Here is a 13,639-nt window from a genome sequence, read left to right on the forward strand (position 1 = left end):
ACGGTTGGCAGCAGCAGCAGCAGCAGCAGCAGCAGCAGCAGCAGCAGCAGCAGCAGCAGCAGCAGCAGAGGGAACACACTAAACTCTGAATGATCATCTCGACACTTAACAACTCATGTTCTCACAGAAATGCAACACTCACGTTTGGCTTCAGTGAATCTCTCTGATTTTATCAGAGGAAGAGGAAGAGCCGGAGCGATATGAGCTGGATGAAAACACTGAACCTCACACAGAGGGTTTCAGTGTTGTGTGTTTTATTTTGTCTCTTTTAATCCGGCCCTGAATAAACAGACACTTTGATTCTTACAGTTACTGCCACGTCATTATGAAGAATTATCACTTCTAGCTAGGGTTGCAAAGGGGCGGAAAGTTTACGGTAAATTTCCGGAAACTTTGCATGGGAAGTTTAGCTCGGAAATTTTGGGAATTTTGAAAAAAAACAAATTACGCGGGGAAAATATATTAGCATGCTGATTGAGGATTCATTCACTTATCCATCAATTGTAAAATATGTTTACAGACGATTCCAATTGTTTGGCTAACTATTTATATCTCTGGCATTGTATTAGTGTTTTTTACAAACTTTTTTCTCATCTTATTCTACAGAACAATGCCACGTGCACTCTCTCATGTGTGGAGACATTTCACCCCATCCAATGTAGAAGGAAAGGCTGTGTACATTAGCAAATACTGTGCAAAGACCTATGTTAAGAATGACACAACGATGCAGAAGCATATAGTCAAGTGCCCAAAGTTTCCTCAGGGCTCAAATCAGCCTATGACAAAACAAAATGTTTATATTTATGTCTGTATATGACAAGGTAAATACAGTAAGTATAAATTACCCACAACATTTCCAGTTTATTCCCGTTAATTCCCGTATATTCCTGTATATTCCCATGGAAAGTTTCCAACTTTGAATATTCCCGGAATTTTGCAACCCTACTTCTAGCTAAAGCCATCGGGTTGAATCAGAAACAAATTCTTGATTTCTTGTTGTCAAATTTAAGTTCGGCGATAGGGAAACTTATATTTTATAGAATAAACAATGCAAAGAAAGTGGTTCTATTTTAAAAATTGGGTGTTTCTTCATTCAAGTTCTACACAATTGGTTGATTGTCTATAGTTTATAGTTATTTGTATTAAAGTTTAGGTTTAAACTATAAATTAAATGTCAAAGGGTTTTGATAATGACATCTTTGGAATCATTGCCAATTAATCGCTAACAGATTTCTTTTCTTTTACTCAATCTTTATTTACAACAAATCTTTCAAATCCATACTGAAGACTTTCCTCTTTAATATTGATTCTCTAACTCTTTAATTTTCTTTTTAAATTCTTATATTTTGTATTGCTGTAACTTGCCTTTGACTCATATTGGTTTGAATCTACTCAAAAGTAATATTCTCTGGATTTCAGATGATAAAACAAAGAGGGTTTAACTACAGGATATAAATCAGCACCGATTCTGAATATCAAACATTTGTTTTTCTATCAACTCTTCACAGCTTCTGAAATGTGTGATTCTTTAACGCTTTTAAAACCCAACAATGAGAAGTTAGATATAAAAGACACAATCTTCCTCAGTGGTTCCTCTTCACCTCCTCTTCACCTCCTCTTCACCTCCTCTTTACCTCCTCTTCACCTCCTCTTCACCTCCTCTGTGTTTCAAACTCAAAGCTCAACAAGCTGCAGGTCTGAAGTGAATCAGGTCTCCTCCATCAGACTGAGGTAGAGACCACCAGAGACCTCCACCTCTTCTCCACCTCTCCTCCACCCACACATGGAGGTTACCCACTCTCTCTCTCTCTCTCTCTCTCTCTCTCTCTCTCTCTCTCTCTCTCTCTCTCTCTTGGCATAATGTGGTTTACGTGTTGTTTGCGCACGACGCACAGGACTTATGGAAAGCCTCTTACTGGTGATGGAGGTTCTCTGAGGCTCGGAGAGGCTGGAGGACACCGACACACAAACCGACACACACACACACACACACACACACACACACACACACACACACACACACCGACACACACATTGGAGGAGGAGGTGGAGGAGGAGGAAGAGGAGGACAAGCCTCTGTGGATGTGGATGCACAGGCTGCAGGTGGAGGACGGTGCTGGAGGAGTCATCCAGCTGTGCATCTCCTCCTCCACCACCACCTCCTCCTCCACCACCACCACCTCCTCCTCTTCCTCCATCACACCACCTCCTCCTCCTCCTCCTCCTCCTCCTCCTCCTCCTCCATCCATCCTCCATCAGCTCTCACACACGCACATCAACATGCAGCACACACTCTCCTGCAGCGACACAGCACCGTGCGCAGCGCCTCTCTCCTCCTCCTCCTCCTCCTCCTCCTTCTCCTCCTCCCTCCCCACCCCCCCCTCACTCACTATCAGCGGGATGGTCCTGTCGTCCCGGTGGATCTCCAGCCGCCCGGGGACCCCCTGCTGCTGCTGCGACCCCCCGTGGCTCCGGCCCCGGGTCTGGGGGGAGGCCTGGGAGGAGGAGGAGGAGGAGGAGGAGGTGGGCTTGTTGTCCTGCCACAGGTAATAGAAGGTTCCGAGGATCCACGCGACGGTCAGGATGGCGATGGCGTTGGCCCGGATCCTGCGCATGGTGAGCCCATACGTGGGGGGGGCTCCGCAGGCGAGCCCGGCTGGTGGAGGTGGGGGGGGGTGGGGGGTCCGCGGGACAAGGTGCTCTGCCTCCCGGGGCCCGGTGATGAAGCAGCAGGGACACACAACCTCTGTCCCGGGAACAGCCGCTTCTACTGGAGGAGCTGGAGGAGCAGCCGCTCGGTGGGAGCTGCGCACTGAGAACAGCCCGGGTCCTAGCGCCGAGGTGTTATCAGAGAGAGAGGGAGAGAGAGGGAGAGAGAGAGGGAGGGAGGGAGAGGAGAGAGAGAGGGAGAGAGAGAGGGAGAGAGAGAGGGGGAGAGAGAGGGAGAGAGAGTGAAGGAGGGAGAGAGGGCGGGAGAGAGAGGGAGAGAGGGAGAGAGAGAGAGAGAGACACACACACACATGCAAAACACACACACACACACACACACAGAGGGAGGGGGAGAGAGAGGTAGGGGAGAGAGAGAGAGGAAGGGAGGGAGAGAGAGAGGGAAGGAGAGAGAGAGGGAGAGTGAGGGAGGGAGATTGAGAGAGAGAGACACACAGAGAGAGAGAGAGAGACACACATGCAAAAAACACACACACACACAGAGAGAGAGAGAGAGACACACATGCAAAACACACACACACACACACACAGAGACAGAGAGAGAGAGAGAGAGAGAGAGAGAGAGAGAGAGAGACACACACACACACACATGCAAAACACACACACACACACACACAAAGATAAGTGTGTCTGTGCTGCTGCTGCAAGTAAAGACAACTTCAGTGTTCAGTCTGTTTCATAACACACACACACACACACACACACACACAGACACACACACACACACACAGACCCACACACACAAATAGACACACACCCACAGACACACACACAAATGCACACACACACACACACACACACACACACACACACACACACACACAGAGGATCATGTGCTCCAGAGGTTAAAAGAGGAGAATATAGACTCATCTCATCTGCACCTGAATGTGTCTGAAATCTGGATCTAATGAGGGTGTGTGTGTGTGTGAGTGTGTGTGAGTGTGTGTGTGTGTGTGTGTGTGTGTGTGTGTGTGTGTGTTCTCAGAAGAAGCTGATCTTTCCCTTTAAAGCACAAAGCCCTTCCCCTTCTTTTAATCTCCTTGTGTAATGTTTGCATCAGAAGCTGTTGTGGAGGAAATCAAACTGAGTTCAGAGCAGTTTACAGATAGATTCTCATTCAACATCCTTTACAAACTAGATGCATTTGCCTGATATTAAATATCTTCACAATTTTCTCTGCAACACAAACAGGAGATGCATTTGTGTCGGCAAAGAACTGAAAAGAAGAACATCTCACTTTCTTCCATTCGTATACGTTGGTTTTATTTCATTTTTCACTTTCTGAGACACCTGTGGCTCAGATTCCTGCTTCACTTTCAACACCGCCAACATTTAATCCCCAAATTAAATTCTACTCACATCCTTAGAAATTGATTTGAGAAGCTACAAAGTGTCAGAAAATGAGTTTTTAACAAATTCAACAGCAGCCGAACTGTTAGTTTTCACATGGAGTTTGTCTTCCTACTGAAATTTAAACTTGGATAAATGAAACTAAAACAATCCGTACATGCAGATTCAACCTCGTCCATTCTTCTCCGCTGCCGCCGGCAATAAACCTGCAGCACACTTATTCAAACTCTCTAAGAAGACCCATTATTCTGCTAATATGCATTTTAAATCATGCATTTCAATCAGGAGCCTCCAGCTCACACGGAGCAAAGCAGGCGATGCAGCTGAAGTGATCATGAGGAACCAAGGAGCCTTCAACTGCAGCTCCATGAATATTCAACTGCTCCTAGGAGTTCATTCTGGATTTGCATACACCACAAAATCTGTGGTGTTGTTTTTTCAGTGTTAATATTTTTGAGTTGGTGGGTGTTGATTTTGGAGTTGTTTTAACACCACTAGTGTTAAAAAAAGCTCTGCGAGCGTTGTCAATCAAGAGAGTTAAATGTTAACACCTGTGACTGAGTTAGATTCACTTCAGGTGGAGTTGATCATAAAATAAAGGCGGAGCTTCACCCCAAATCTCTGCACCCAATGAACCATAACAAAATCCCTCGGCTCTCTTTATCAAGACAGGTGTGAGACTGACCCTCGGTCTCATTTTAGTTTTAAAAATACACTTTAATGAGTCATAAAATAACACTCTGTATGTTAAAAATTAACTCTCATAGTGAAATGAAATAACACGATTTTAGTGTTAAAAATACATTTTAATGTGTCATAAAATAACACTATGTATGTTAAAAATTAACACTCACAGTGAAAGGGAATAACACAATTTAGAGTTAAAGGTGCACTTATGTGGTGTCATAAAATAACACCAAGGGTGTCAAATATTTATCACTGTTAAAGAGTTAAAATATTAACACTTTTCAAAGTGTAATTTTTACTCAGAATTCGTGAGGATTATATAGACTCAGAAGTGTTAAATTTAACACTCTGTGAGTTGAATTAGCACTCCCGATTTTGCTGTGTAGGTGACCCTCTGCAGCTATAGGACTTATTCGGTGGAATTAATAAATCAGAGGCTGGAAAAACAAAGTTTGAATACGTTGAGGTGACCCCGGCTCCTGAAGAAAATCTATAACCGCCTTTAAAACATCTGCACAGAGCAGAGAAGAAATGAAACGTCCCAGAAGCTGAAGAGGCTGAACATGTTCATCTCACTCCTGCTCTCAGGGAAGAAGGATTCAAAACACACAGGATGAGCTCATGCAGCCCCACCTAACTCCAATATACTGTGTGTGTGTGTGTGTGTGTGTGTGTGTGTGTGTGTGTGTGTGTGTGTGTGTGTGTGTGTGTGTGTGTGTGTGTGTGTGTGTGTGTGTGTGTGTGTGTGTGTATGTGTGTGTGTGTGTGTGTGTGTGTGAGGCGTCCACACAGCTGGGCCCACCGCCTCAACATCAGGATTTAGGAATGTGCCAAGTTTTCCCCTCATCAGAAACACAGGCACAAAGAAGGAAGAGCCGGAGAAACAAATCGATAGCTGGAAGGAGGCAGCTGTTATCTGTTATTTCATTAACCGGCGATGCAATAATGTTTAAATGAAACATGCCAAGTTTAATCGGTTGTTATGTGTGTGTGTGTGTTTGTATAGTTTCTATTTAAAATGCCCCATGTGCTTTTAATTTCCCTGTGGCTACACTTACCCTGACCTCCTCCATAGAGAATACATATAAGTTGCAAGTAGAGCTGATATGGATTTTTCACAGCCACGATATCTGGATACTTATATATGGGTCAGTAAATGTCAAATAATATGAATAATGATTGGAAACGTTTCCTAAGATGACGTTATTAAAGCCTCAGGACAGAGGAATGTGATCCAAGGTTGATATTTTACAGTTTATCTATAAACTTCATCATAAATAACCAGAAATAATAAGAAAACTGAAATACAACTAAATAGAAAGAAGTTGAATATAGATTCAGATAAATATTTTCTGCATTATTCATTCTGTAGAATAAAAGATTTGAGCCACGGATACTGAAATTTCTATGTGAGAGGATCACATGGTTTTTATTGGCCAATCAAATGCATGAGTTTAGTTCCAAGTAGCTTTAATAAAAGTACGTGGATTATAATGAAGTTGAGTTTCATGCACCTGTTATAAACGATTAACAAGCAAGAGTTTTGATTTGCCAGGTTGTAAAAATAAAGAAGAACCATGACGAGAGAGAAGGTGGTTTTCATTTGATATTTCTGGGTTTATATGACCATTAATCGTTGAATGAGTTCTTCTGGTACAATGAATAAAGAAAAAGAAAGAAAAAGAAAAATGAGCAAATTAAGCCAAGAAAGTATGTAGCCAACAGTAATAGGGAACAAGTTGTAAATATAAGAGTAAGTGATGCAGAGCAAAAGATGAATATCAGCTTCATCAAAGGATAACTGGATTATTTTACATCCTCAGTCTAATGGACGTTGTGATTTGTTTGCACCTCAGAAGAAAACTGACGTTCACGGTTTATTTGAACCTAATTGCTGATCTGCTGAAAACCTGCCGAGCTCACTTTCTGTCACGAGGTCTCATCGGGACTCACGACGATGCAAACCCAGCACGAGAAGCAGAAATGAAATCTGTAATCTTCAGTTACGACGATGCAACAGTGAAAAGCAGAACGTGTGCCGAGCTGCAGGCGGAGATGTGTCCTCTGAGTCTGCAGCTCGGCCCTGGAGCTTGATCTCATTACACATGTAAGCCGTCTATTCTCTCTGCTCCATCCCGACGCCGAGAGATCTGCCCTGCATCCAGCTCGTCTCATTCAGAAGCAGAAGGTCACAGGGGTCACACCCACATCTGGCTCCAGGCTGGGTAGATATTAGTCTTCATTCGTATGGACAGGCCGCTGTCCCAGTTATCTCAGGGAGAGATAGTGATGCCTCAGAGTGGGGGGGGTGCAGACAGAGGGAGGATGGAAGAGCACACAGCGGTGGTGGTGGTGAGGTGTTGGTGCTGGCAGCCCCGGGTGGGAAACTCTCTGAAGAGTCTTTGCATTTGCTCAACATCTGGATCGGGAGAGGGTCACTGGCTCGGTGACCTGCAGATCAGTGGGTGCAGACAGGAAACGACTTTCCCCCGAGACTCATGGAAACACAAAGTGTCTCATTCCCATGTGGGCCGAGGGGGGCTGGGGGGGCCGGGGGGGGAAGTGGAGACTTAAATATATTGTTAGTTAAATGTAAAGTTAAATATATATTGAGTGGGAACTGCAGGACTCAAGAGCTGGTCAGAACTAAATCCTGATTCAGCTAGAATCATTTAAATGGACTTTTTAAAAATGAAGGAACAGCACAACCGTCTCCTCAGGGGATGTGTGTGTGTGTGTGTGTGTGTGTGTGTGTGTGTGTGTGTGTGTGTGTGTGTGTGTGTGTGTGCAGTTTTAAAGAGAGTCTGGAGGAGAATGAATGTTTTGTAAAGTCCTCAAAGTGAATGATCTTTTTGAAACAGATCATTCATCTCCAGGGGGTTTTCAAGCAAAAAACATACAGACTGAACCTTTGTACCTTGTGTGTGTGTGTGTGTGTGTGTGTGTGTGCGCGTGTGTGTGTGTGTGTGTGTGTGTGTGTGTGTGTGTGTGTGTGTGTGTGTGTGTGTGTGTTCTGCAGACACTCCCAAAGACCATCATCAGCCTTTTAGTTCCGCCGAGGATCACTGCTGGCATTTCAGACAACTGTGCCAAAATGTTGGATCCAGAAAAACAAACAGAGGCACACACAGAAATACCAGCGCACACCCACCCACACACACACACACACACACACACACACACACACACACACACACACACACACACTGCATCACACTGCAGTCATGTGATCGGATGATTGGTTAATAAATAAACAATACTCAGATATTCCTCTGACCCACTGACCTATTTAGTGAAGAAGCTTTTACTCTGTTTTCCTCACAGGTTTGATTCTTAGCTTTGGGTGCTGTCTAAAGGAAGGGGGGGGGTTGACCTCTGGAGGTCACGGTGGTCCAGTGGATAGTGACACTTCAGTACCAGGAGCAGTGAGAAGCTTTGAGGTTGTTGGTGTTGAACTGTGAAGGTCTACAACCAGAGGGTCGTGAGCTGAGAGCCAGCGACTTCCATTCATTCAGCACTAACCCTAATCTAACAAGAAGGTTGGTGGTTCCAAACCCGGCTCTGGGCAAGATATCCAATGCTGACATGGTAACAATAACCAGGACACACACTTCATCCTGCACACACACACACACACACACACACACACACACACACACACACACACACACACACATCGAGACAAAGACACACAAAGATGTGTATGTTGCAATATGCTTTGACAGGTTTTCACACCTTCCAGAATAACAAGAAGAAAAACACAATGTTCTTCATACAAAGGAACACACACACACACACACACACACACTTACATACACACACTGTAAGCCTGCATGGAATTCCTCTGTGATGACAGTGGAGGCTCGGCTATAACCAGTGATCATCGTGCTCTGTTACACAAGTCCAGTCTTGTGTGTGTCTCTTTGCTGTGTGTGTGTGTGTGTTTGTGTGTGTGTGTGTGTGTGTGTGTGTTATGCAAACACAGAGCAGACATGTATCTGAGCTTCTGCCGGCTCACGCAGGTTTTTGCTCATCCTGCTTCACTGCAGACCAGCGTTATAGTGAGTCAACCCGGGGTAACGTTAGGTCTGATCCAGGATCAGAGTCGTTCTCCCTCTAACAGAGTGTGAAGCTGCCTAATGACTTGGGGGGGGGGGGGGGGGGGGGGGAGGCGGGAGACACCCAGGACATGTTGCCAGAGTATCACAGTGCTGACACATGAGACAGAAATGATGCTCACATTCATAAAGCCTCCAGCTAAGACATTGAGACATGTCTTTATGTACCGAGTGTGAATGAATGCGTCTTTGTCTCGACATGTCAGGCGCGTGATTCGCTGGCGTCCAGGATGTACCCCGCCTCTCGCCCCATGTCAGCTGATTGGCTGACAACACCATTGACTCATCATCTATGATAAATGTGATCCCTGTGTGTTCACTATTAATAACTAGAGAAGCTATGATGCAGAGGAGACGTAGCATCACACTTTAAATCAATCAAACAGCTACCAGAACACAGATTTAAAAACGTTCTCGTCATGGTCCAACTTTAGTTCTTTGCCAGGCAACAGCACTCAGGCCAGACTTCGGGTGGTCTACGTGGTCTATGTGGTCCACGTGGTCTATGAGGGATGGGGGTCTTCATCCTCCACAAACAGCGTGACCCCTGAATTGAGACCCGGCTGTTGTGTCTACCATCTTCTACCTTCTAACAGTTACCAGGAAATCAAACTGTAAAATCACACCAAACACCAAACAGCTCCAATAACTTCCCAAAGTGCAGCATCATCATTAGCTGTTGTTGCCTTTCCCACTGAGTTGCCATAACGACCGTGAGTGCAAGTGTTCTCTGAATCATCCGGTGAAGTGGAGATACAGATTCTCTCTTTTTCCCCAAACAGTGACGTGCTATGGAACAAAACATGGTTTGTGGTTTGTTGTCAGCCGACGGGCGGAGCTGCAGGATGCAGAGACTGCAGAGCAGGAAAGTACACGAACCTGATCTGCTCTCACTGTGGAGCGGCGCCACTCACCTGAGCTGAGCCGTGCACGGGTAAATATTTACGAATATACGAAACAGTTTGTTCAGGGAGATAAAGAGAAAGTAGGTCGGAGTTGTGTCCGTGTAGCAGCAGACTGAAGGAGGCCGACACCTCCACCAACGCCACCGCCTGGGAGCCACTGAAGGTCGTGTTAGAATAAGACACGTGGAACTGGGAATAAAGACAAGAGCCCCAGTGTTGACACACACAGGTTTGCAGAGTTATCCTTATTAGGGCATTGCAGTGACTTCCATTCACTATGAACAGCTTAATCAAAACCTAATCACTAACCATGACTCTTTTATCGCTAACTTCGCCTTTAACCGGACACAATGGACATTAGTTTAAGTTGTTTTGGGGCATTTTTGCATTTATTGACGGGACTGTAGAGTGAGACGTGGTCCCCATGAGGTCTACTGGTGTGTTTATGCTGGGTCCCAAAGAGTTAACAAAAAACAAAAACAATTACACACAATATATTTATATATATGATATTTATTTTTTCAGTCTTTCCTCATGAACTGTATGAGATTCAGAGTCTTCCCTCTCTAGGAAACAAGTATTAATACCTCACTTCTCTACCTGCTGTGGCTCAGCAGGGGGCCGGCAGTCAATGTGTGTGTGTTGTGTCGTGTGTGTGTTTGCAAACGTCTGAGTGAGCAAAGAATAACTCTGCTGAGAAGCATTAGAATAAAAACTGCGACACTGCGTGTTGAGGCTGCAGGAGGCGGAGTCTGGGAGGAGGAGTGAGAGACTGGGAGGAGGAGTCGGAGTCTGGGAGGAGGAGTGAGAGACTGGGAGCAGGAGTCGGACCTTCAGCACAGAGGTGATTTTAACACCATCTGCAGGTGGAGCGGAGCTGTAGGAATTCAAGTCCCACTGATACACGGCCTCGACCAATCACGAGCCAGCGTCTCAGCTGTCAATCATGACATTTGTCTCCAAACTTGAACTTGTAGATCAGAGCAATAAATCTGCCTCAAATGACAGAAACCATCTCATCTCATTGAACATGTTCTTCATAGTTTGGTACACGTCCCAGCCACTAACATGGAGAAGGCTGGATTTATGACCAATACTGACGCTCGCCAACAGGGGGCAATCAAGACTATTTGGCTTCACTTTTGGGAGCTGTGGCGTCCATCTTTATTTACAGTCTACGGATCTGAATCTGGTGACAATCCATACCAGGCTGAGACAGGACAAAACAAAGAAATCTGAGTTCTCTTCATCATCATCATCATCATCATCATCATCATCATCATCAGCTGCTCAATATTTACACAATATACTTTATCCATAAAAACCAAGGTGGGATTTTTTCCGTGCCAACGTGAAGTCGAAGTGAGCCGCGTGAAACTGGGCCAACTGTTGCTGGAGCAGCTTTTCCATTTGCACACTGGTGCACCGTTCCAAGACATGACAGCATCCCAACACACACACACACAGAGACACAAACGCACACACACACACAGAGACACAAAGGCACAAAGACAGAGCTACAATAATTTGGAGCCTGATGAATTATTCAGCGTCTCTCTCCGCCTCGTGGACTCTGCTCTTCTTCAAAGTGGCAGAGGATCCGGAGTTTTCTCATTCTTCTGTCAGCCGAACATGTTCTGCTGCTTAGATCTGACTTCACGGCTCCAGGCCCAGACACCGGAGTCATGGGGAACCATCGGAGGCACCAGTGAAGAGAGCAACTGGCAGAGTCACAGACTGGCAGAGTGAGTGTGTGTGTGTGTGTGTGTGTGTGTGTGTGTGTGTGTGTGTGTGTGAGTGAGTGAGTGTGTGTGTCTGACTGACTGCGTTGCTGAGCACTCGGGCTGTTGTGATTCTGTTACTCCAGCTGGCTCTGCTCAGTGCATTAGTCCATTAGCGGGACCTGTAACAGTGAGGCCATTCTCCAGAGCCTCGGCCCCCAGAACCAGGGGCCCACCCGGGGTCAGGACTCCCAGATGAGACGGAGGAAGTTGGACGATCCACGAAGAGATAAGAAGCGAACAGGAAGTGGAATTTACCTTAAAAGTCACATTTACTACAAAACAATATCAAACTTTAACTTGTTTAATCAGCTGAGGAACCGTTATGAGCAGCAAAAACTAAAGGTCAGTTCCTAGTCCTGATCTCAAAGGTAAGTTTCAACACAGTCAGTAAAATGTGTTTACTTTTAATTCATTACTTAAGAGTCTATTTATTCTATTGCTTTATTCTATTGCTTTTATTATTATATCGCTTCCAACCTTCTCTTTATCCATTCTCTTGCATTAACTTGTTTAAACTTGCACCTATGATCTGTTTTTATGTCTGTGAGACACTCTGTAATCCTGTTTTTAGAAAGTGTTAAAGTTTATCTTTAGTGTTGTAGCTGATAAAATTGGTGTCGTCATTGTTTGTTTGTATTTTAGCAGGATCATGCAAAAACTGCTCCAGTGATTTCCATGACACTTTGTGGATCAGTGTTGAATGACCCTGGATCAGATCTGGATCAGGGTCCGGATCCAGGATCTAGTGAATTTAAATGTGGTTTCATCAGGGGACTGTTGAGCCTTGGCAGAAGTGAAGCTCTAGTTTATAATCCTAAATGATTTAAGAGATATTTGCAATTTGTATTTGGTCTATTGATCTGGAACTGCAAAGTAAATAGTAACAGGGAAATGTAAAAATAGAAATTTGAAGTGACTTTCCTTATTATTTAGATACTATTCTCACTAAGATAGATAATAAAATGCTCTCATATTTATTTCACAACTTAATTTTTATGCAATTAAACATTTAATTTGTGTAGGTTGTCATTGAGGTTGTTTCTTCTTGAAGCCGCTTCATGGAGACATGAACAGTAACAGGAAGTTGTCGGTTGAGACGCAGCTGCAGAGACTCTGTGGTGTCACCAGTCAAACAGGAGTTGAGTGGAAACCTTTATATACAATCTATGGTGGAAACACGTGTTTATTACTGATTAAAGCCGCAGGCACACAGACCTCCTGCTTCCAGCCTCAGTCAAATCAACTCCGTGGGAAGAAACGTCACTAACACTCGCTGGTGTCTTCAGACAGTGACCTCACAGGAAGTTTAATGGCTCACAAAAAACAATAAAAATGTCTGGAACAGTCTGAGCAGAGAATGTGTGCAAACCTTTAAGAGGGGAAGGGTATTTAAAAGAGACGACGCAAAACAAGGTAAACCATTTGATTAAGTTCAACTAGTCAGACGACAGATTAGTGGTCAACAAAGTCACCGAGCCGTCGAACTCTTTATCTTGTTGCCTCCGTCAACGAGATTTTGTTTTCACCCGAGTCGGTTTATTTATTAGCAAGATGTCGACAAAACAAGTCAACAAATTTCCACAAAATTTTGTGTAGAAGAACCCGTTAAATTTTGATGTGGATCCATATCAGCAGGTGGATCCAGGAATTTCTTCCATTCTCTTCAACATTTTTACTATTTTCCCAGTGAATAATTCATGGAGATTTGGTGCAGCTTGAATGAATTTAACTCTCTGTGAAGGTTTGTGCTCTGACTGGTTGGTTTGCTTGTTTGTCAGCAGGATTCCACAAAAACTACTGAACGTATTTCCATGAAACTTAATGGAAGGTCGGGACATTGAAGTCAAGAAAGAACCAATAAATCTTCGTGAGGATCGGAACAAAGAATCCAGGAAATATTTTATCGCTTTCTTTAATATTTGACATTTTGTGGATGTTGATGCATTTTCGAAAATCCAAATAACTTCAAGCTAATTTAGATGAGGTTTCACACGGGGATTGTTGGGTCTCTGCAGACGTTTGCAAAAAAAACAAACCATGGCATTGATTGTTTGCATCTTTCTCTTGA

At 44.3% G+C, this 13,639-nt stretch overlaps 1 protein-coding gene across 1 annotated transcript in view; it reads right to left on the reverse strand.

Moving 5' to 3' along the window:
* Nucleotides 1-2,778, reverse strand: part of galnt16 (UDP-N-acetyl-alpha-D-galactosamine:polypeptide N-acetylgalactosaminyltransferase 16) — a 37,234-nt gene extending 34,456 nt beyond the window's left edge. Inside the window, exon 1 of the mRNA XM_061082125.1 lies at nt 2,391-2,778. Within this exon, the coding sequence (XP_060938108.1) occupies nt 2,391-2,615 (225 nt within the window). The 5' untranslated portion in view covers nt 2,616-2,778. The remainder of the gene's footprint in view (nt 1-2,390) is intronic.
* Nucleotides 2,779-13,639: the final 10,861 nt, after the last annotated feature.

The sequence above is a fragment of the Limanda limanda genome, chromosome 12, assembly GCF_963576545.1.
Source record: "Limanda limanda chromosome 12, fLimLim1.1, whole genome shotgun sequence".
Classification (NCBI taxonomy): domain Eukaryota; kingdom Metazoa; phylum Chordata; class Actinopteri; order Pleuronectiformes; family Pleuronectidae; genus Limanda; species Limanda limanda.